The 24,291-nt window shown below is 41.2% G+C and overlaps 1 protein-coding gene across 6 annotated transcripts; it reads right to left on the bottom strand.

The window, feature by feature from the left end:
- Positions 1-378: 378 nt before the first annotated feature.
- ulk1b (unc-51 like autophagy activating kinase 1) lies at positions 379-23,599 on the bottom strand. 6 transcript variants are annotated; one of them, XM_051411581.1, is made up of 28 exons: positions 22,932-23,599; positions 21,803-21,895; positions 21,354-21,395; positions 18,218-18,250; positions 17,461-17,497; positions 16,375-16,440; positions 15,016-15,189; positions 13,094-13,167; positions 12,648-12,749; positions 11,851-11,909; positions 11,174-11,256; positions 10,856-10,906; positions 10,524-10,615; positions 10,165-10,330; positions 9,822-9,885; positions 9,574-9,660; positions 9,142-9,285; positions 8,890-9,038; positions 7,742-8,001; positions 7,364-7,569; positions 6,806-6,927; positions 6,416-6,541; positions 5,755-5,939; positions 5,170-5,354; positions 4,438-4,556; positions 4,186-4,343; positions 3,603-3,738; positions 379-3,362 (listed from the first exon to the last, which is right to left on the bottom strand). In XM_051411581.1, the coding sequence occupies exons 1-28, from the start codon at positions 23,019-23,021 to the stop codon at positions 3,307-3,309; spliced, it is 3,159 nt and encodes a 1,052-aa protein (XP_051267541.1). In that variant the 5' UTR covers positions 23,022-23,599; the 3' UTR covers positions 379-3,306. The 6 variants fall into 6 exon arrangements, with proteins under 6 accessions (XP_051267541.1, XP_051267543.1, XP_051267542.1 ...); XM_051411583.1 differs by having other exon boundaries at positions 9,822-9,876; XM_051411582.1 differs by having other exon boundaries at positions 21,803-21,892.
- Positions 23,600-24,291: the final 692 nt, after the last annotated feature.

Below are 24,291 nucleotides of genomic sequence, written 5' to 3'. Positions count from 1 at the left end.
GTATAATGTCTAATGCCAATTAAAGATGGAAGAGAAATAATAGAAACCAGTGGGATTTAAAAACAAAAATCTAAACCAGCCGTAATGTTAAGTAGATGTGACTTGTCTAAATACTGGTATGTTCCTTTAAATAGACTTAATTTAAAGTCCCTAATATCCAGTATAATTGGTCTTAGCGGGAGGTTTAATAGGTCAGCACAGAGAGTAGCTCTAGCTGCCCGTCAAGCTCCCTTGTACAGTAGGTCAGGATCAGGTGTATAGGATCATACGTAGCATATGTCATGGTTCTGACGGCACTAAGGATTTCTAAAGGAGACTTCAAACTCCATAACCGAGGGGACATGACCGCAGACGAAACTCACGTCATCTTCAGACAAATTACCTTTCCTTTCACTTTATTCATGTTGCAACTCTCAAACAGTAAAGGTTACATCACACAAAGGGACACTGAGATAGTGTGTCTGTCATAGATATGACAACATTAAAATGATTTTGCAACAGTAAGAGACAATATGGAAGATCAGCAGAAGGGCTATTCTTTGGAAATGTAAAGGTGGTATGGTACTGTCCTCTCCATGCCTGCAGCATCATATACACAATAACAACAATAACTTAATTTACAATATTTACAGGTAATACAGAATGAGTAAAGTGAAAACACAAAACTAAAACATTCAGGTATGTTCTTATCAAACATAAAAAAAAGAATAATCCAAATAATTGACGGCTCTATTATGGGAGTGCACATAGCAGAATCTTCATGAAGGTTATAGTTCATTTAATCTTTATGTTATACTTTGAACAGTAGCTGGTAGAGTCAGTATTTCACTCAAGGGCACTTCAGCAGAGTGGCTACGTGCCCTTTTGTCAAGCCCCATCTCCACTTCCTGCGCCAACCTGCTGTACTCCACCATTATACTTTTTATTTCGACTGCTGCTCGAATTCTTTTTATGGCGATTTTGACTCCTACGCAAGATAATCATCGTTAGGCTGGCCGATGGCAATGATTGTAGGGAACAATAAAAAGTGACACATGCATCGGTTTTATAAAGGTAAGAGGCCAACAGAGCAGCATGTGTAAGAGACAGAGAGCCAGTGGATGAGTCGATATTAGGAATTTACGCTCAACATTTGAAACACGCAAACATTTCAGAAGTTCGCTGACAAAATACAAAAGGCCACAAAGCAAATACACATAATGTATATTTAGAGAAATCTTCACTGAGTAAAAACCCTTTCCTCCGCTCTGTTCTGCTGACAGTGCTACTATATTGGCTTCGTAATCTCAGCGTAAACCATCTTCGGCCCTCCCCATACACCAACACCTTACTCTAAAATATGCACTTCATTACCATCTTAATTTAAAAAGGCAGAGGAAAATAAACCTCAGGGAAAAGAAAGTAGTACTAGGGCCTGGCATTGGGTTACACCAGAGGATCCATCTGTTTTCAAGGGATATTTTAGTTTCATATGTTAAAGTGGGATCTTACCCAGAGTCACCTACATCCACGCAAGTCAACTGGAGTAAAAATCAAATCATTCACATCTTGTTACAGAGCAATGTCATTAGTTCTGTATGGAGCAAATCCCACTGTCTATTAATACATCACACATCACTTCACACACACGTGCATGCACACAAACTTCTCTCTCTGAAAGCAGAAGTCGACCCTTCCCATTGGCCCACAATTTAGGGGAGTAAATCCTGTCAATGAGGTCAATATCGACAATACAAATATATTTTAGGTAAAATAAAAATTTCATCTAGCACGCCAAATCAGCAGAACACTTTTCAAAATCAAACACATACTCACTACTCTGAAATAGAACATGACACAATCGATGCAAATCCTTCTTTCAGTCTAAAGCGATTTTTCTTTTCCTTTTTCTTCTTAAAGAAATCTTTCTAAGGTTTCATAGCTTATACCATCTCTGAGTCAACATTCTCACACCAAACACCTTATGACAGTAACTACAATACAACTAAAACTGCAAAAGTCTAGTAAACCTAAATAAGCAAATCTGTCTAGGTATCTACAAAAACTGAACATGTTTAGCATGTTCCACTCAAGATCGTTCTCTACAGTACTTCAACAGTGCAAAAACATTCAGACAACTCTAAATTTAACACTTGGCTAATATTACCGCTCTTTCTCTCCTGTCAGCCCTACATTCAAATCTGATTATACTTGCTTAACTTCGACGTGATTGATTGATAACATACAAACAGACAGAGTATGGAATCGTGTGAAGAAATTACCAGCAACAGCAGCATCGAAGCTTCTGTACACCTGAGGAATGCATCCCAGGTTATTGCAGCATCTTTAACATGATTGCGATCAGGGATGCCAACAGACCACTTTCAGTCCCTCTTGAATTAAAAGCTATATTTTGCATGTAGCAGTGGGGTAGTGAGTGTTTTCTGGACCCATTATCTGCCTTTACTACCTGCCACCATTTAACAAAACAAAATTACATCATTGTTTCAATGATAGGACGTGGTCTTTGACATTAAGCTAGTATAGAATCAATAAAGTGCCCAAACCAGCATAGTTACCTACAGCGAATCTAAGATAACACCCAACACAAAAATGAAACAACATGTTTTAGTCATTTTGGCAACAGTTTTGTAATAGTGCTCGAATGCACTACAAAACCAAAAAAAGGTAAACCCAGGAAAGCAAACAAACGGTGTATGAAAAACATACATTTGATGAGAATGATACTTATCCATTCTCTGTCTTGTATGTGTACAGTGGATTCTGTACATTCCCTCCAGTTACTGATACTTGGTAAAAAAGAACATTTTGTCTATAGAGTCGCCTATAGCAAATTTGTAGCATGAATATTTGCCCAACAAAACGCTATCTGTTTATGTTTAGATAAGTATGGTATGTGGGTATGTGACTACTTGGCAATAATTGTTCCTGCATGTGTTACGCCTAGTGAAGGGAAGCTTCTTCTTGGCAAAACATATCATATTCAGTGCCAGGAGCAAAGTCCTCTCACGTGGACGAGAGCGCAGACATTCTTTCACAGCACAAGTGCTTCGTGTCCAACACTGGTACAAGTTTAGTGTTGGGGAAGTCGCTGCCACTATCCAAAACTTGAGCCGAATGGCAAGTCATTTAGAGAAGAGCACAACTCCTTGAGGTTCATCAAAGTCTTGTAGTTTTCTTGTGAAAACTAAAGCATGTCTAAGTGAAAACCATGAGACGTGGGTGCAGATTTTGGTTTGTAATGGTAATGTGCAGGGTGCAGATGACTGACATCATATCCACACTCCAAGAGGCAGCGTAGGACTCTCAAACACAGAGCCCTGACTGCAAAGCTGTGAGGCGACGTTCAATGCACTCCTTACCTGCAGACACAAAAAGAAAGGGTGAAGAAAACAAGTCAGTGGGTGGGGTTAGCATTGCAAGTCATTTCCATGCTGTGTTAGCATGGGTAGCCTCCAGGTGTTATGTTACGGTTTGAAATCCAAAGACATGCAGGTTAGTTCTGTTTTGTCAATGTGCGTTACGGTAAAATATTGTACACATTTACGTAACAAAACAGTTTTCAAGATGATTTTTTTGCTGGAGCTGGCAGACAGACATACATTTGCTAACACTGAGGATGTCATCCTGTTCAGTGAGCAGCAGAGACAGGCCCTCCATCAGCAGGAGAGCTTTATGGTAGCGCAGGGCCGATGCTTCACCTTGGTGGAACATCTCGTCCAGCGCAGCAGCCTGAACCTGAGATGACACCAGGATGCTGAAGTTAATACATTACTATTGATTAAAATATCAATATAATGTTGCTGGGACATGTAATAAACCCCAGTAACGCTGTTACTGTTGCTCTATGTATTACTTTTTCCTGAGTGAATATACAAATACATTTAGCTGTCTATATATAGTACTCTAAATACTATCCAATTACTTTAGTTTTTTTACAATATCCTGTGACCATAAAGCAATAGTTTGGGAGAAAATGCTTGGAGCTTGCTAGAGAGAAATATGGACGGGTAGGAAGGATATTTATGCCATATAAACTTAAATTGGTAACATGCTAGGGCTAATTATTCACTAGATTCCCACAGACACAGTCTGTCTATCTGAATGATTACGCTGTGGCCTGCTGGTCAGTAACCCTCGTCTCCTTCTCTGCTTCCCAGCTGTCTCATTTTTCTTCTGGCTTACCATCTGCACAGTGTGGCTGAATAGCAGCCGTTCAGCTGTGATGGAGGTGATTTGGTCCATTAGACGGTGCTTCCTGGAAAAGAAGCGCTCCAGACGGGTGCTGAGTGAGCGGCAGGATGCCACACTGGACTTGTACAGCTCATTCAGCCTCCTCACTACTGTATATGGACAAGCAAATGCATTCTGTTACAATCAAAACTTCTGCTTTAAGATAACCTTAACAAGACCCTACCAAAATGAAATGGTTCATACCTTGTTTGACTGTAGCAGAGGGGTAGAGTTTTCCCTGTTTAACTCGCTCCATGGCTGTGTGTAAGGCAGTTGACAAGAGTTCTGCAGTCTTAAGGTAGAGAACCAGCTGTTCTGCATGACTGAGGAGAGAAACACACACACACACACACACACACACACACACACACACACACACACACACACACACACACACACACACACACACACAGTCCTTAAAACTCAATTATACATTTACAAATGAGACATGAAATTGAAACAATACAATTCTGCCGTTCAATTATAAAAGTTGGTCAAATATCTGTATAAATAATGTGTATAGCCAAGTCTTTCTCATTAAACAACATGCTCCCCATTATCTAACTCCCTGACATCTCATCCTCATTTTTCTCTGCATTCCATTTTTACAACCCACTTTTTCTTTAAATTTTCATTTATTTATGTCAGCATGTCTTTGTTTGCTCTGATGCAAAAATGCATTCAAGCTTGTGTTATACCAAGCAGCAGAAATTCTATTTCAGTCAGTACTCCTGAGTAGGCTCTACAAATCTCCTAACTGCAACATGAACGTCTGACTTGACAAATCTTTTTGCTATTTGCCCAATTACAAAAAACTGCTTTGTCCCTGAGGTTATTTCTCAATTCAGACAAAAGATCCACACTGGAATAATTTCCCATCCACACTGGATAAACAACATCACTGCCATAAACAAAGACTCACAGCCGTGGCCTTACCTCCACTCTCGGCTCAGTGAGCTTATCTGATCTGCTACAAGGCTCTGCTGCTGAAAGAGGGAGGGATGAGAAATGTCTCCCAGTTCTCCCATCACTGCAACACCACGCGCTCCAGCCACCTCCATCAGACAGCAGGCGAAATCCAACGTGAAGCGCAGGCTTTGCACAGTGTCTGTATGCTCCTGCTGCACTCAGAGACAGACAGAGGCAGGAGGTGGTTTAGTCATAGAATTTTAAACAGAGGACACCAGAATGTGATTTTGCATTCAGTCCGCATTAACAGGAGAAATTATTATAAATAATTATTATTACATTATACCTCTCTCAGATTCCACTTCAGGTCATTTTGCCGAAATAACTTGAGCTAAAGAAACTTCAACTGCACTATGCTCTTTTTTTCTATTTTTCTCACAGTCTACAGTCTCTAGAGGGATTCTTCATTTCAAGTTTTCGTGAGAATGAACCTCTGATTGATGTACTAAACAAAAGGAGTCACTGCTGCATACATAAATAGAATACACAGGATCAAGGGGATGACTCCCCTTTCACAACTTTCCAGATCTGTGTATAAAACCTGTTTCTCACCTCCATCAGCGTCTCCTCAGGCAGTTCAGGAGGCTCGAAAGTTACAGCACCACCCATGTTGGCTGTGATAGGATCAGTGAAACTGTAGCGAGGACTAGAAGGAGCCTCAAAGCCATCCAGATAGGTGCCTGTCTGTGGGTAGCGGCTTGTGAAGGAGCCTGCGGGGCTGACTGAAGTAAATGAGCCTGCAGGAGTCACAAAAAGACATGGCAAAACAAAATGTATTTAATATACATTTTCTTTTCATCAAGCATTTTTGCTGCTATGCTGCTTGTTGTTTTTGGTATTAACCCTCGTTGCTAACCACTGTCCAAGCTTTAATGATGTTAATGATCAACATCCACCAGGAGCTACATGAACTTTTCCTTTCATACATACTAAGTGCCAATTACCAATCTGAAAATTGTGTGTTTAGTCATTTGGGTTATTACTCCCTAAATGTGACTACATCTCTCCACAGTGGGGCTTAATTTCATTTTTTTAATTCAGTTTCCACATCATGCGAAATTAAAGTAACAGCCTCTCAGTGCCCTATGTTGCACAATGTGCAGAGCGTAATACTAATGCTGCTTTGTAAGTGGAATTTGATTCCCACTTGCTACAGAAGGGATGTGAAGACAAATTACTTGTATTCAGCTGCGTTAAGATGTGCATGTGCTACCTGAGTATTTCCTCTGTCTGGAGGTATGAGGTGGGGTGCTGCCACTGGGAGGAGAGCCCACAGTGAAAACCACCTGTGCAGGGCTGCTGGAGCAAGGTGCAAGGCCTCCCCCACCACTGGGGGGCACTAGAGGGCAGGGAAGAGCAATGATTAAAGGTAGGGCAGACCTAATAATTCATTGTTATATCAGTGGTTTTTTATATGCATCGAATCCTGAAGTAAGCCTGTCGAACGTTGGAATGAGCCAAGTAAATACACTGGAAAAAGTATACAAGAGCACACACATCCAGAAGAGATAAATACTAGGTGCTGGACTGAAGTACTGTGAAAAACAGAAATAATAATCTGCACACTACATGTCTGATATTGTCAATCGTCAAACGTGCCTACCTGTTATGTCTATGGCTTTTTCAGAGGTCAGGTTCTCTGCGCTGCCACGGTCACCGACAAGTCCGCCTGGTCCAAATGCAGCCATCAGCAGCATGTCAGACAGACGACCGGCACTCTGAGACCTGCACCAAAGACATAGGAAACACAGGGACAGAGGGCATAGAAGGGAAGAAAGTGATGTGAATAAGGCAAACATCCTTGTTTAATAAATATTTCCTTTCCGTTCATTTACTTCTCTTTCCCAGCTAGCTATAACAGTTAACAGTGCTTCTATCCACTCCAGTAGGTTCAATATCCCTGTTTTGACCTTTCTTCGACATACATGAGAAGAATGCATAAATGGGGCAATTTGAATGCAGCTTCAATGTAATGTAAAGGATTTACTGTAAAAAAGCTTCATATATAATAAACCAATTTGTTTGTTTAAAACCTCAACTGTTCGCCACTGCATAAGCACTTGTGTCTATTCAGTATCTAAAGGGAATCAATCCCTCCTGGATATACAGAATCAATGTGGTAAACATAAATAGAAAACAAGAGCAAAAACAGCAATCTAACCTTCCAAAGCTCTTGGTATCATCAGCCAGTCTGTGGAGGCAGTGGGCAGGCTGGGTGACCGGTGTTGTTGCTTGTTGTCCTGGGTCTCTGGGCTCTACCGGGGCAGTCCTGCTGCAAGGGGAGCCGATCACCAAACCTTGCTGTGTCAGGAAGGTCACAAGGTTCGGAGTACTGGGAGGTTTGGGGAATTCAAATGGAGGGATGGCCTGAGGAGAGAGAGAGAGAGAGAGAGAGAGAGAGAGAGAGAGAGAGAGAGAGAGAGAGAGAGGAAATAGGCACCAGAGGTTTGTTTAAACTGCTTGGTAGGCTTTTCTCGTCCTGTGTATCTCAAGGGAACACACGCACACACACATGCACACACACCCACAACTGACTCACCCTAGAAGGAGAGCCCAGGATGGTGGGGAGGGGGCTACGCTGCATCAGCTCACTGAGTCTTGGGGAAGAGTGTAGAGGGCGGAGAGTCATCAGGCCTGTCGGGGGGGCTACCACCGGGTCCGAGTGCTGCTTCCTGATCTTTTGCCTACCACCCCCACTGGCACCCTCCAACAAACAGGGGGCACTGTGGAGCCGTGTGCCCAGTCCTGTCGCCTGTGGGTGTTGATGAGAAGTTGGCCGGGTTTCAACGTGCTGAGGAGCTGTGGGATATGGGATGTCAGACGGACAGAATATTTTTGCTTTTGCACAGCAGGTGGCATCGCAAAATCAAATGTCAGACATGACAACCAGACAACTACCAAGACAACTATGAAGAGACAAGTCCTGCCTTACTCCCTCGCTGCCGTGCACGTCCAGACAGCTAAAGGACTGTGCCAGCAGAGGAGCATAGAGCAACTGGTGGTGAGAACGACAGTGTTTGTGTATGTAGGAGGTTGGTTCATTTTCTCTACCATTAACTTTCAAAACCAGAATGACTCAGACAAACACTGGCAAATGCTAACCACAACCTTACTTCCCTCTTTGTGTTCAGAGGATTTTCAAGGCACCACCTAGAACAAGACAATTGCCTTTCTAGGGCTGCACCTAACAATTTACCATTTAGTCTATAAAAAAAATACTGATCCAAGTTTTAAGAGCCCAAAATTATGTCTTTAAATGTCTTCTGTCCAAGCAAAAGTCCAAAACTCAATTTACAATGATTTAAAACCCCAAATCATCATCAAGTGTAGAGTATTTCTGCTTCATGAATGTCTTAAAGGATTAATCAATGTAATCAATCAATCAATCAATCTTTTAATTGACTAATCAAGTGGTCTACAAAAAGTTAAAAAAAGAAAACTTTTATATTTATACTGAATACTCTCAGCTCGTCTGGCCTCTAAAATCCTTCAAATTAAATATCTGAGATGGACAAATCCCACTTTGGTTGAATTACTCAACACTACTCCTTTCACACAGTTGCACTACAATAACGCCAGCAAACAGTTAGCTCCAAACTGGTCAGTGATCATGATACATCATCCAAATATTTCATTCAAGATGTGCTGTGATCTGGTTTAGAATGTGAAGATTAGCCGCTGAGCTACCTTGAGGGGAGAGCTGGAAAGGTCTGGCGCCTCCCAGGGAAAACCTGCGATTGGTGGTGACTGCCCCCTGCCCATAGGGTGGCGAAGGCCCGGTCCGACCAAAGCCCAACGAGCTTCCACTGCTGCAGCGACGCACTGGTGTCGACAGCCTAATAATATAAAATCCATGAGTCGCTGCGGTCACGTTAAGAAATGTAAATACAATTTCACTTTAGTTGGGACTTGTGTATGCGTGTGTATGTGGATACAGACCGTGGTGAGCCATCCTGTTTGGTACAATGGAGGTTCTGCTCCATGCGCTGGTAGTTCTGAAGCTGAGTGGGGACTGGGATAGGCAATGACTGGCCATGGTTTCCATAGCTACCACCATAGTTACCTCCCGGGAACTCACTGGGCCTGCCAGCAACAGCGAGAAGAACACAGAGTGCAGAGGGAAACAGACCACAGAGGAGAGAGTTGGTGAGTGGACACTGAGAAGTTTAACACTTTCAACAGGAACACCAAATATTTTGGAGGAGAGATTCAGTTACTGACAATCCTGCCAAACTTGTACAATGTTTGCAATGTAAAAACAAACATTGCATTGTGTGTAAGGATAACATGATTTGAGATTAAACAGCGTTGATCTCTCTGAGATACACAGCACTGTGTGTATCAACCAAATATTCAGCTTTGTGCGGTTACCTGACAGGACTTGGAGAGCCACTGTAGGAAGGTGAGTGTGGTGGTGTTTTGGCTTGGCTACACAGACCAGCAGAAGCCAGAAGAGAGCTGATTAAAGAGGAGAAAAAGAAAGCACATGTTCTCACTTTTACTATAAATGTAATGTCAGATAGTTAATTATTCTCCATTAGCTGCTGTATTTTGTAACAGTGTCACCACATTAACTAAAAGTTTAATTCAGGCAATGGTAACGGATCCTTGTATCTTACCCACTGTTCATCAGGCTGTCCGGCAGCACTTTACTCTCACATGTCAGCTCACCCGCTGGAAAACCAGGAAAATTAAAAGAACAGCAAAATTAGTGAAACAGGCATTTCCTCTAGTATTGCAGATTGTATTACATGAATAATAAATATTACGAACAGAGACTGAAAAGAATGACACAGAAATGGATGTCTCATGCTCCAAGCTTATGAAATGCTATATACAAGCTAGTCTACGAAAAGATGACCTAAAATACTTCAGCAGTAATTCCATATAACTGAGCCAAGGTGATGATTATGTACAGCTGCATTTGACATTAACAAAGGGAAAATAAAAATGCGTCCTCACTGGTGAAGTGAGCAGGCACCATGACAAAGTCATCTGTGTCACAGGAGGAGGAGTTCTTGCTGCTGCCGCCCCCTCCAGACGAGTCCTTGAGGAGAAAACCAGCGGCCTCCTGGGTAGGGGAGGCCAGAGCTTTGGCACGCAAATACTGAACCTCAGCAAGAGACTGCTGCAGGGACAGGGAGACAGAAAGCAGTAGATAAACAAAGAAAGAAAGCATAAAAGAAACTAACAGCGAGGGAAGGCCAAATAGGTGCTGACTTGGTTGGCGTCTATGACTGCACATTAAAAAAACACTGCCTCATTACTCGGGTACAGACAGAGCAACAAAGAGAAATAACAGAGGAATAATAAACACAAACCGGTGGTGAGGCGAGGTGAGAGGTGGAGGAGCTGCTACACGAGCTGCCTGATGCAGAGCTTGGGAAGCAGGTCATGGACACAGTAGGAGTTGCTGTAACAAAACGCAACATATTCATTAGAGAACTCAAGGATGCAGTTTTTGGTGAGAAACACTGAATGTAAACAGAAACTTTGTTTGTTTACAAGTCCACAGGGCACCTAACATGTCATAACTGGTGGTGTTTTGCTGACAAGAAATTCAAGTTTTTCTTATTATGTTCACATCACTATGTGGTTGACTCTACTTCTTAAACGGAATAAAAGCATCAGTGTATTTTGTATGTTTACTTACTCTTTTTCATGGATGAGCTAGCCTCCAGGAAAGGATGACAAAAGAACTCATCTATCAACAGGATAAGTAGAATTAGTAAGAGGTAGTGAGGCCGAACAACATTTCTTACATTGAGAATCTATGCAACAGTGAACTACAGCATCGCACATACAGTAATAGACATACATAATATTACTTATTCCTTTATTCAACACTACAATCACAGGAATATTTGTTACATCTGCTGTTATGGTAATGTGACAAGATAAGTGTAGGTCTGCATTAATACCATACAGGGGTGGTATTTTATTTATTTTACTGTGTTTGATGTTAACTAACCAAAGTCCATGCGGTCCTTGTGGTTGCGCTGCAGCAGACCCAGCAGCAGGTGCCTCAGATGGCTTGAAGTCTCTCTGGGGATGCTGATAACAAATAATACCACAATCAGAGACGAACTTGATCAAAGGTAGAATAATACAACAGAAATCTGTTACTACAGATATAGCAACACTTGGTTTACTCTATGTTTTTACCAGAACCAAAAAAGAATCTTCATCTGCTACAGATGATTAAATTAACAATAAACTTTTCCAAATGGATGCTATCTTTCACAGTTAGTTTGGTTGTCAACATTCCTGAAAACAGGACTTTTTGGTGGTAGGCTTTTTATAAGTTAGCTGTGAGACACTTAAATGAAGAACCTTTCCAGACACTGTGCTGTAAAACACTAGGTTGTTGCAGGTTTGTCATCTCTAACAACGTTGTAAACTAACTGCTGTTCAACTGTTAAAACAACCCTGCTGGCATGGACGTAACTGGCAGCATTTACAAAGATAATGGGGAAGAGTTTAGGTCAGAGCCTCACTTTTTGTTAGTTATTCTATTCAGTATAAGTTCCTCACTTCTTATAATCAAAATCTATAAAATAAATGCAGAAAAACATGATGAACTTTTACCAAAACAATTGTGAATCACATGAAAAATAAACACACTATCATCTCACTGTAACTGCTTACTTGGGGCTGAGAGTCTTGTTTTTTTCATAGAACAGCCGGAGGTCCTGGGGACTACTAGCCTAAAGACAAGAAAAGATCAGAGACAGTGGAAAACAGGTAAATGTCTACCAAAGTATAAGTATGTGTATGTACACGTAGGGTCATGGCGCAGTGTGCTGCCATTGCATAAACTGAACCCGAAGCCAGGCACTATTGATGACATGCTTCAGTCACTTGTAATTCCTCATGTTTTAACATGCCTGTCAGCGAAGCATAGAATGAAGCTACTCAGGTAGTTTTAGAAATGTTGCTGGACCCGTTTAGAGAAGGTAGTTTGTTAGAAGTTATGCGTTTCATCTTTTACAGCATCGTCAAAGTCAGCCGAGGCCAATTGCTAGGTTCACGCTCATCTTTCACATGATCTGGAGAGAAGAGACAGTCTGTTGGAATACTTTCAACAAACAGACTGAGCTGCCGTTTCTGGAGAGGATGAAAACAACAACATTCAGCGAGATTTTATGTTAATCCACTTTCTTTGGTAGGACTGCAAATTATTGCACATTTTCCATCACATTAAAACATTTGTTTCAATTTCATTGTCTTGTGTAACATACATAACGTACGTATATGTGCACATTGTTCACACACTTGGCAAAACAGATATCATGTAAAGGCCCTTAAAGAATCCAGATGAGCAGCCAGTCTTCAAAATAATGTCACAGATACAACCACTGCAAATCTAGGAACTAGTGTTTCACAGTCTTTCGTGACAGCAAATTAATTAATCCGTATACATTCTGTCAATGTAGTGTGTTTACCTGAAAAGGAGCCTTCCCAGTCAGGCACTGAAACACGATGGTTCCTATACTCCACAAGTCCGCCTTGGCATCATAATTTTGGGACATAATGACTTCAGGAGCCTGAGGAAAAAAAATTGTGATTTCAACACTTTGATGGAATTCTTTGATGAACTATTAATGAGATTATTAAATTAGTATTATCCATGCTGTATTGTTCAAAAGACTGTGTTCAGCCAACACTGTAAAGTAAAAAGAACTAGCACCAAGCTGACTAAAACATGTTTGTTTGAAAGGACAGAACATTTATATTTTTAAACAAAAAACTGAGAAGCTTTCTCTGTTCAAAACAGACTCCGTTAACCACCACGGTTGACCGAAAACACAGACATCATCAAATCTGATCTTGGATGTAACATCCAGTTAAAATAATATTCCAATCTATAAAACCTATAAAAAGTGCCTACCATGTACATTGGGGACCCACAGAGTGTCGCCGCCATCATATTGTTCTGAAGGTACCTGGCGAAGCCAAAGTCAGCTGTGGAGAGAGACAGTGAAGGAGGGAAGGAAGTGGGGGGCATTAAGAACGATGATGAGTTAACATTTAATGCTGGAATTAAATGCAGAAAATGTGACAACCACAAACCCATGAAATAAGAGAAAATGGAAAAGAACTTGCCAAAGATAAAACTGCACCTTGTGCTCTCAAAAATTAATTTTCCTCTACCGCAGGTCCCCAACTCAACAGCCGCTATACATTATAATACTCTATCAATGATGGCTGAGAGGGAGATCTTATCTTCGCTGTGATTACAGGTATGATGGTATTTCAGCATTATCGCACTCACTTGGGAGTTATGGCTGAATAAAATACTCGTCAACCAAAAGGTACTGTTGAGTTTTCTCTACAGTAGAGCACATAGATCAGAGTCCTGCACTGGGTCGGTTACCTGCCGGGTGACCCACAAAAACATTGTGTAACGGGTAAAAAATGTAATAGAAATTCACAGTTTCGTGTAAAAAAAAAACTAAATGCGGGCGGGAAGTGGGTGACAATAAAAATGTGCTCTTCTTGGAGATAACGGTAGGTAACGGGTCAGTTCCGGTTCTGAGTGTGCAGATTTGCAAAACTGGACCCCTGCAGGACTCTGACATTGATAATAAAAAACATTATATTCACAATTGCTGTGTATCTCAGTTATCCAAAGCAAGTAAATTAAATTTCTATGAATTAAAAGCACAGTCATAAAATGTATTGATCAGTCATAATATTTGGCTGATTCTACTCATCATAAAACTAATTGTATTACATTTAGGTGGGTATTACAATAACTTCACATTGTTAAGCACAAGCACACAGCCTATTAAACAAGTCAAAACCATCATTTTTAAGTGCTTCCTGTGACACTGAATGTGCTTGTGTGTCAGTACCTGCGTCTATTTAGGTACAATGAGTGTGTTTGTATGTGTGTGCGTGTGTGTGTGCAACTGAGCCAGGTTTTCCCAGAGTCGTGAGGCCATAACATTCTGCAGTGGCTGGGACTGACACAAGCCCACAGACTTCACTCCCAGAGGGCAATTAATTCTCTCCAGAGGAACAAGAATTAATAGGCTTAAGGATTAGCAGACTTTCCAAACAGCTGAACAACACACACTCGTGTCTCTCTGTGCTTGGTCATGACACTCATTACGGCGATTGCTTGTTGTTACACCCACGTCATCTTTTGGGTCAAATCGGTCAAACTGATGAGACTCACACACAGTGTATTTGTGAATAGGTTTCCCCCCTTCTTGGTATTTTTTTTTTCCAACAGTGTTTTATCAGAGGAAGCCTACCAACACTGCTGAGGGAAAATGTGAAATTATATATATAATCTAGGTAATCAATTCTCTTCTAACCAGTTTAGTCTTACAATCCTAGTGTAATAAATTACCTCTGGGAAATCATTATTAGGTCCTGCTGCAGTAAAACTGTCTGTAAAGAGCTTGAGTATGGCATAGGGATTTCCATGTGCTGCTTCATGAGATTCAATTAGTTTTTTTGCTCCTGTAGAGGGTCCTGGTTCGTTCTTATTAAATCCCAATGAACAACCACAGGCTGTCGTCTCATGTGTGAAATGTTCAAATGTTTTTTCTCTTTTTATCTCTGACTATCTTTATGTTCTTGTTTTGGTTGTGTTAACCAATAGATACTACAGGGTTAGACTGAGCAATGCTACATTATAAAATGTGTTTAATCGGGGCAATCTTTCTTGAGATTATAATGTCCAGTCTTAATGTCACTCTGAAGCACTTTGGGATAAGCCCATTATGTTAAAAGGCAACAACAGAAACCTGACAATGACATGTGCACGTGCTCACAGACTCACACACTATCTAAACCTACCGATCTTGATGCAGGTGTTGTTGGAGTGAGACTTGCGTCCTGGTGGGTAGGACAGCAGAATGTTCTGGGGTTTGAGGTCCCTGTGGATTATGCCTTTGGCCTGTAGGACCCTCATGGCCCCTGCAATCTGCTGTAGGAAAACCCGGATAGTGTCCTCACTGAGCGTCCCTTTGGCTGCAGAGGAGCAAGAGGTAAATTAATAAAAGGTTAATTAACTCAAAGTTAACTATACTAGGTGTACTGTGCATGTGAAATTAATTATTGATGTAGGACACAAGGTGGAGCTATAGTAGACAGATAGGGACTGAGTGACCCTCTTTCCTAGAGTCTCAAATCTATGCAAATCAAACTAGTTTTACGAACACATCTAGGAGTCAGACCATGTTACATAAAACAGAACATCTCATTCTACCTCTAAAAATATCTCTAAGATTTTTTTTTGTCTCACATCACCCCACTGCCACCTCATGCCCCCTTTCCCTTCCTTCCCTCCAATCATCTCACAGTAGTCCAGTATGGTTCTATGTGAGAATCCCTCCCTCTCTCTGGCTCTGCCTCCCTTCTAACTGACTTTTGAAAGCCAGGCTCAGGCTCGACTTGGGCCAGGAAAAAAAGTTTTGCTCATTGACCGCAGTAGATCCAAAAACACTTGTGAAACCTTTTTTTTAACCACGCAGGCAGCACCTATTATTGAAACAGGTCCTCTATTTAGACTCTAGGCACTCAACAGACAAAGTTAGCAGCCACAGCTATAATTTGTCTGCAAACGGCTAGCGGCTGATGTCCAGTTTCCCGCACTGACAAAGTCCCACCTCAGACAAGTTGAGTGTACTGGCTATTCAGAGGCCTGCAATTTATGAAATGTGGCAAACCTATGACAGACTTTATTTTAACGCAGTGTTTCCTCTAGGATTTTTGGTAGCAGTGGGGGCAGGCCTGTCCAAAACCCCCTGACAAACGTTTTAGGTCTGAAACAGAAGTGACACTTCGCTGCCACTAGGGTGGCCATTCGTCCGGCTTTTAAACACCCTGTCCGGCTGCAGGCACAGCCTTAAGCCGGACACTCATTTGTCCTCCTTTGAGAAAATAACTAAAAAGGTCGTAATTTCATTGGTTACATTTTCATCGTGACCTATCAACACATGGCTAATTTTAATATTCAAATGAGCCATGTGTTGATTCATTAAGAACAGTTTCTGTATGATGTTTATTAGACCTATGTAATCTGAATTGGAAGGGCAGGTTGTCATGAGCTGTATCTCGTATATTTATCATTAGCTATGTGGTATGTGTATGCACCTTTATGTAATCTGGTGGAAAAACATTAAAATTTAAAACCGGATCATACCAAACAAATACCTGCTTGCGTGTCCCCGTGTATACAAAGTGTCCTCCTTTTTGATGTGAAGGAAATGGCCACCCTAGCTGCGACACAAACAAATATATTTACCGTTTTAATGTTTCCAGATGTTTGATATCAGGACGTTGAGCTGAGAACTGACAAGTTGAACGTTGTCCAATTAAAACGGACCCACCGCGGTGACGTTTTTGGTGGAGCTGTTAGTTTAATAGTCAACTTGGAAGAAAGCGAACATTTTGACAATAAGCTACATCAACACAACAGTATGTGGAGTTAAAGTGGAGAGCCCCAATAACCTCTGAATAGTTCTACTTGTTGTTAAATTGCAATGTGAGCGGCAGCCAACGGGGGTGCATTATGTCGGCAGGATCATTTAAAAGGAAACCGTGACTACATTGTGCGTCTGCCCCATTTCTGATACCGTGGCGGCAGAAATTTAACAGCGGCAGGCCGCGGCTCCAAAATCAACATAGAGGAAACACTGTAACGACATTAAGCTCCCAGTTTGATATCATAGAGATGACTCAAAAGCATATTTGCAAGGTGAGGAGGTGTTGTACTGTATGCACATGATGTATGTCTCACATACTGTATGTGTGAAAAACAGAAGAATACAGCGAGGATGTTTCTCTGTGGTCTATTACACTGTGTGTCGAAGTCTATTTTAAGCCCTAAGGTCCTCCTGAAGCGTTACTGAAGCACCAAATCCGTCTTTGTTTTCAGGGCTCCAGATAAAAGGCTACTTCCTGCGGTCATACACAAAGCCTAGGGTTGTGACCTGAATGGCAGCCTCGGGGCGTATATTTTACTGTCAAGCTGTTCCCTTTCATTTGCACTCTTTCAATCTTCTCGGCAGAGCTAACAAACCTGAAAAACAATTCTTTCTCTTCTACTGCTTGATGTCTTTGCTAGCAGCTCCTGTCAAATTGTCAATATTCTAAAGAATAACTGTTTAATTTCTGAGGGTTGGTTTTACAATTTAAATGCCTTTATTGGTTGCTTATAGGATGTTCAATCTAGAAAGGAAAGATTATTCTACTGTTGGACATCCTGAGTTCATTGTAAATTGGTCTTATTGCACTTACAGTGTAGGTAGTCAGCGAGGTCACCCCCATTGCAGTACTGGGATTAGAAAGAGAGGTTAGGGGGGAGGGGGATAAAAGGAGAGAGATGAAAAGGAATAACATTAGGAAACACAGGTAACATGAAGGGTAACTATAGTGAATAAGGCTCTGACATCACCTCCCACCCCCCAAGATCAGAGCAGAGACTTTCCGAAGAGTGACATGTTTCCAGATTTATACCCTTGCTCTTATTCCCGGCATCAATATGAATGAACCCAGAATAGGACGAGGTGCGTTATGACAAGTGAGGCTCTAAAAGGTTGCCTCACAAGTAATTTCCTTTTCTTTGACACAGAGATATGAACAAAACAATGAAGGTAATAATAAATGGAATGGAGTAAAAGAAATGCATCTGATATGGCCTGCCTTTGTTATACTGTTCTTAAGCAATGCATAATTAAGCATTCTCCAAACTTTAAAGACTTTGTGCGAACCCTGATTACATGAATGTTGTTAGAACAAGAAGAGCTAGCGTGACAGACAATTCTTGTCATACCTGTTGCTCTCTATCAGATAAACAGTATCAAGCCACAGCAGAAACCTAGCAGCATTTGGATGCTGACTGGCGACCATTAACCTCCCCCCCTCGACCATTTACCCCCCTCATGGTGCACGAGGACACGGCTAATTATAGCCCAGGCCCTGTCAGAGCTGCCTGCAAAAGCTGAGACAATACAGCGCTGAACACACAAAGCCAAACATCACAGAGTGAGCTTACCTCCATTACCAGGTACACTGAGCTGGCAGTTTCCTAAAGAGAGACGAGATAAGAGAGTGGGAGTAAACAAACACGTCAGTGACAGACACAGGAAGGAACAGGCGGCAGTTGTGCTCACCGATCACAGTCAAGCAAACTGAGCTAGTGATTCAGATTAAAATAATAGAGAAAGAACTAATGACAGCCTAAAGCCAGAGGTTGCATGAAAAGAAAGGATTCAACTTTTTATTTTTAAGTTTTAAAAGTCACAGATATAGGAAAAATTGCAAAAATACCACAAGTGAGAGGCAGATGTCTACAAATATCAAAGCTTTGCACAGTATTAACTGACATAAAAGTATGAATTGTGTAGAACTGGATCCCAGACCAGTGGACTTTCAAAAGAAATGTGGCCTCTTCTTTGCTGTGAATCCTGTGTACATTTGAATAGCAGCACATTGAAAAGTGAAAACATGCCTGGCATCAGTGAGCAAATATGAAAACTATCAACTCTGCTACATTAATACTGAGCTAAAAACAATTAGGGAATAGGATACCTGGCTTCACTGTCAAAAGCATGGTCAGAACAACAGGGTAAAGCAAGTGAGAGGCAGGAGGAAGAAGCCAACTGTCTAAAACCTTAAGCTAAAACTCATTAGCTCCCATAACACCACCAAGAAACAATAAATAGCTGTTGGTTTGCTAACAGCTTGGATAAGTTTTGATATTGCACATGTGGGGGATTCAGAGCTTCAGCCACTTTCCTAACATCTGTTTACTTCCTTCTGCTGTCCTCTCTCCCAGACAGAGTTTTGAAAAAGAAAACATAGTGCGGCCTGCTTGAAAAAGCCTTCTTATCTCATGGCAACAGATGACTGCGGTCTTTCACTCTGACCCCGTCCCAGTATCTTGTTGAATCCACCAGTCAGAGGCCAGACCGTTTTGTATAGTTCAGCTGAGTCAGGCATTTTGAAATTAGTTGTTTTTGGCTTTATAGAAGATGGACAGCAAGTCAGCCAGCCAATCGGTGAGCCAACCATCTGGTTTCCACAGGCTGTCTCTCTGTTACAGTATTGCAGCACCATACTTCTGTCAGATAAAGCATATTAGGCGTTCTGCTGAAGGTTTATTATTACAGATTTATAGTGCTACAGTTTGCTATAAAATATTCAGGACACCAGGTCACCTTTCTAGGGGCAATTACATCCTGGTTCACATGGAGTGTCCTCTCTTCCTCTGAGAGTGGAAATGTGTGTCTAAATAAAACATTACATAAGGGCTGCAACTCACGATTATATGCATTATCATTTAATCTGCTAGTTACTTTTCTGATTTAATGTTTGGTCTATAAAATGTCAAATGTATTCAATTTACAATAATCCTTACATCTGTGAAGCTGGAACAAGAGAAAGTATTATTGCTCAAAAAATGACTCAAATGACTGAATGATGATTATCATCTATTTTCTATTTGCTCTTGCTCAAAAGCTGTTAGGAAAAAGGAACTTGCTGCATTGCTTAAATCCTTTGACTGTCCCACTAGAGTTTGCCTGTAACTCTAAGACAATCTACAACAACACAATTGTTTGACTCTCAAACTGATTTGGATAGGGCAGTGTGACAGAATGTGAAAATCAAACTAAATGTATCTCTACGGTGTCCAGTGTTTGGTTTGGTTTCAGTTTCCTCCTGACCTAATTAGATAGCTGGATGGTAGGATCCCCTGCTCCGTACCTCACACTGTCTCCTGCTGTGCAAAAACAAACATGTAATCTTAGAGCACAGCTCGGACTACTATTAGACGCATGGAGAGAGATGCCACTTTGACTTACTATTAAAATAAGAGAGTGGAATATTCTGATATTATTATTATATGCATTATAACGGGCTGCAAATACTCTTCTTTAAGCTTTTGATGCAAAGCGGCTGAATCCCCATTTGCCATCCATATAACAAGGTGACTGTGCTGCGGTGTTTGAGCAGCGAGCAGTGGTCGGCATATGAATGCAATGCATCACTGGTCATGACTTTTTTTGTGGCCTTCTTTGCATGATGACTAAGTCCTTTGACAATAAAAGATAAGGGTAGAGGATGAAAGGTCGACTTAAATCAACAAAACAAATCTCCCGGTAGAGTAATGAAGCCTACAGTATCATGGTATTATTATATATTTTCAAATATGATTTCATAAATAAAACTGAGAGCACGTTGAGACCAGAAACATTTTTGTCAATCTATGACAAAACACATCTATGACCCAGGATGTATGTCAACATTCTTGCAACATGATTTGCAAAAATTTTAGCTCCAACAGCAGAGCAGCCCAGTATTGAACTACTGCCACTGTGCAATATTCTAGTCTTCTCTGATGTTAAAATTAGCATAATCTGTGCATTAGATGTTTTTTAGATGGCAGATGGCAGTTTGTTAGTCGTGGACCAAAAAGACAAAAGAAACACCTGGTGAGTTAAGATATGTGTTTGTGTTGGGGCAGGGGGCCATGCTGTCTGCTACCTGGCAGGTGTTGCCACAGACTGGTTACTAAGCTACAGGCGAAAATGTCACACGGTGACAGCAAATTCTTATTCATCACCTTACAAAAGAACACCTGTCTGGAGCGGCACAGAGCTAAGAGGTTAAAAACTGGTATCTATATTTGTAGCTGTGTGGGAGCATAACACCTAGTCTACACCTTTGGCACCAGTAAAAAGTTAGGGAACTACACTTCCCAGAAAGCCAGAATGTAGGAGACCAACAGGAACAGCTGATGTGACTGTAGATTGTAGACTGTAAACACGAGCTCAACAGGACACAAAGGCACAAGTATTTACTGAAACTTTACAAGGATTTGCTGTACATGAAAGAGCAGAAGAAAACATGCCTGAACAAGGTGAAACAGAAACAGATTTTAGAACAAACAGATGTAGCAAAGCCTCATTTAACAAGTAGGAAAAAACAAAACTGTCTAATGCAGCTTGCAGAAGTGGGTCATGTGGAACAGACAACAATCCATCTGCTCTACTTTGCGAGCACAGACTGATGAAACTGGGACAATAAGAGGTGTGATAATTATGTATGTAAACAGAAGCCATGGCAGTGTGCAGTCGGCCTGCTCCTGACATGATCTATATGCCGTTTGTGAGTGTACAATTACATACCTGAAAGTCCAGTAATGCAACAATGTTCTCATGTTTCAGTTCCTGCAGAATTGACAGAAAGAAATCATTATTTGGATGGCATATTCATTTTTCTTTCACATGATTGAATTAAAGGAGCTGTCCAACATCTACAGTCCACTTAGCAACGCCTATAGTCTGTATGAAACTTGAGAACATCTACTTTCACTATGACAACCCCATGTTCAACAAGATGTAATGTTGAGATAAATATTGCTCATATTTCACAGAGAAACAGAAAGCATTGGGTTTTTTTCCCAGTTCACCCTTCGTGCTTGGTCTCAAACAAACAAATATTTGTTTACACACATTACTATGTAATGTACAGTATGTGCTCCTTATAATCCATGTTTTAACTACATATAGTAACCTAATAACTGGAAACCAATGAACTCTTGGAAAAGGGAGCTTTCTGACAGCTTCTGATTTACCTTGAGTATTTTGATCTCTTTCCCCAACAGTGTCTGGGATTTGGCCAGGTTCTTCTTGTTGATGCACTTAACCGCTACCTCCCAGTCATGCTTCTAGAAGGAAATATTACATGCAATATATTTTTGTGGTTGGGTAAAACAAATGCATTGCACTGTGCCTCAGTACGGTATATAATGATCTCCTGTCTTTGTCTTTAAGTGTCAGTATGTAGAGCAAATTAGTTACATTGTCAATATGTCTCTGTCTCTATTTGTCTTTCTATTACACTATTGTTGACTGATGGTCTATGCGTCCCGCCTTCATACTGTGGATAGAAGGTTTTCTTAATGGAATTTGGTACAGATTACTTATCATCTGCTGAGACTGTTATCAGCCAGGAGGTCTGGTTACTTTGGTATTTTTGTAGAGCAGCCAGTGAGTCTTTACTTACTACATTTCCTACAATGCAATGCAGTGTCCTTTTCAGTGCATTTTTTGACCTGACAGCATATTTGACTTTATTGTATTATGTACCCATTGCAATATATGCTATTAGATGTCAACATCCTATATTGTGGGTTAAATGGATGTGTGCCAATTTACTAATGCAGCGACAAAGGTGCTACAGGCCTACATTTCCCCATGTTTTATTGGCCTCAGCAGATATAACTGATATATTATGCCACCAGTGGCGTTATGATTTATACTTTCATTCCAGGTATAGGACATGCTTCAACATGTTCATCCAAGGCTACAGTGTGCAGCTTTCTAATGGAAACAAGTATGTCTGCTGCTCTACATTTACACTTGCCACAATAATGGACGTGCATCATCTGCATTATAAACGTGCCGACAAATAAACACCCTCACAAAGTAAATATCCGTGTACCAGGAAAAGGTGTCGTTAGCATCTAAAAAGTATTTCAGCATTTTATCCATTAGCTGCCTGTTATTTTAAGGAACATCCTGTATGCACCACCAGGCCTCTTAAGGCCGTACAATGAAAACAAATACACCAGTTGGCTAAAAAATACGATTCACTCCAAACAATACAACCAAACGACTCAAGCGACCTTTCATTTCGTCCATGTTTGTAGTCGAATATATTTTAAACAAGTAATATTAACAGTAGACGAGGACAATACTCACCTCTCGGTGCCTGCCTTTGAAGACGACAGCAAATGCGCCATGTCCTATCAGGTCTTTCCGACTGAACTCAAATTTCCCCACCGTCTCCATATTGTGCCAAAGTCTGATTTATATACTACTTAGACGCGGACAAATGACCAGGAGGCCTCAGGACACCCTTCTTGATAGCAAGTGCTCCTTTCTCCTCTGTCAAGTAGGGGCAGCAGCAGGGATGTTCACCCCCTCTTTCACTTGCCATGGGCTGCCTTCCTGACAACAACCTGTCCTCTTCTCTCATGTTCGCACGCATACGTTTCGGAGTTTTACTCCTAACAAAGCTGTATGGTGATTTCCATCGCTGACAACACCGCCAACACGAAGTTAGCTAACTTAACAAACAGGAATCGGACTAGCCTTGTTGTCGCACCTATCTTCGACGTGCCACCTTAAAAAGCAGCTCGGTGCGTTTTGTTTATATACAGGGGGTCCTCACTTCTGTCGTCTAACGCGTCCACACGGCGAAACAAGCGCTGGGTGGGAACTTAGCAGAGGTTAACAATGTCTACCAGCCAGCAAAGACTGCGAATATCCCCCGTGGTCCCTTACAATTAGCAGCGGAGTCGCCGAAAGTCACAACATCTGATGGTCCCAACAAAGCAGACGGCGTCTAGCCTCTCTGCAACAATGCGCATGCGCCAAGCAACTACAGCTGTAGGTTTGACGTCAGAGGACCGGGGTCCTCAGCGGTCCCAAAATGAAAATGCTTCACATCTGTTTGGCCTTAACAAGTTCAGTTTAGACTAGGAAATAAGACATTGTCTCTCAATATTAACAGTGTGAAACATCATGTGACAGTATGTGTGTATCAGACAGTGTTTGTTTTACTGGCTACTGCTTTCTAGGAATCCTTATAATGAAGCAACTGAAGCAAGAAAGGTAAAAAAAATGTTTGCAAGCATGGACTTGGTTTTAAAATAATCGAATTAATCCCTTTATTTATAATAGGAGGGAATAAGACCATATTCTCCTGATTAAGGTTTTAACTGGTGACCTCACAATTTATTTTTTATTCAACTCACCACTAGGTGGATAGGACTATCATCATTATCATCATCATTATCATCATGATTATTATCATTATCTTTAGTGGCTGTAGAGGGGGAGCTTCCAACAGCGGAAAATCAGCACAGCTTTTCTGTCTGTTAAAAAAAAAATTCTTTTCAGCTTTCCAAGGGTCCTTTTGAGACCCTTTAAAGCAAGGCAGATGAGAAGAAGAAGGCTCTTGTGTCAGTCATCCAGGCTCGCATGGAGAATAGTGACTAAAGAACTAGAATGATGAGATCCTTATAATCTGTTAAAACATGCCAAATGCAAGAAAAAA

Source organism: Dicentrarchus labrax, unplaced genomic scaffold (genome assembly GCF_905237075.1).
Source record: "Dicentrarchus labrax unplaced genomic scaffold, dlabrax2021, whole genome shotgun sequence".
In the NCBI taxonomy this organism is placed as follows: Eukaryota; Metazoa; Chordata; class Actinopteri; family Moronidae; genus Dicentrarchus; species Dicentrarchus labrax.
This window is presented reverse-complemented; position numbering and strand designations above follow the sequence as displayed.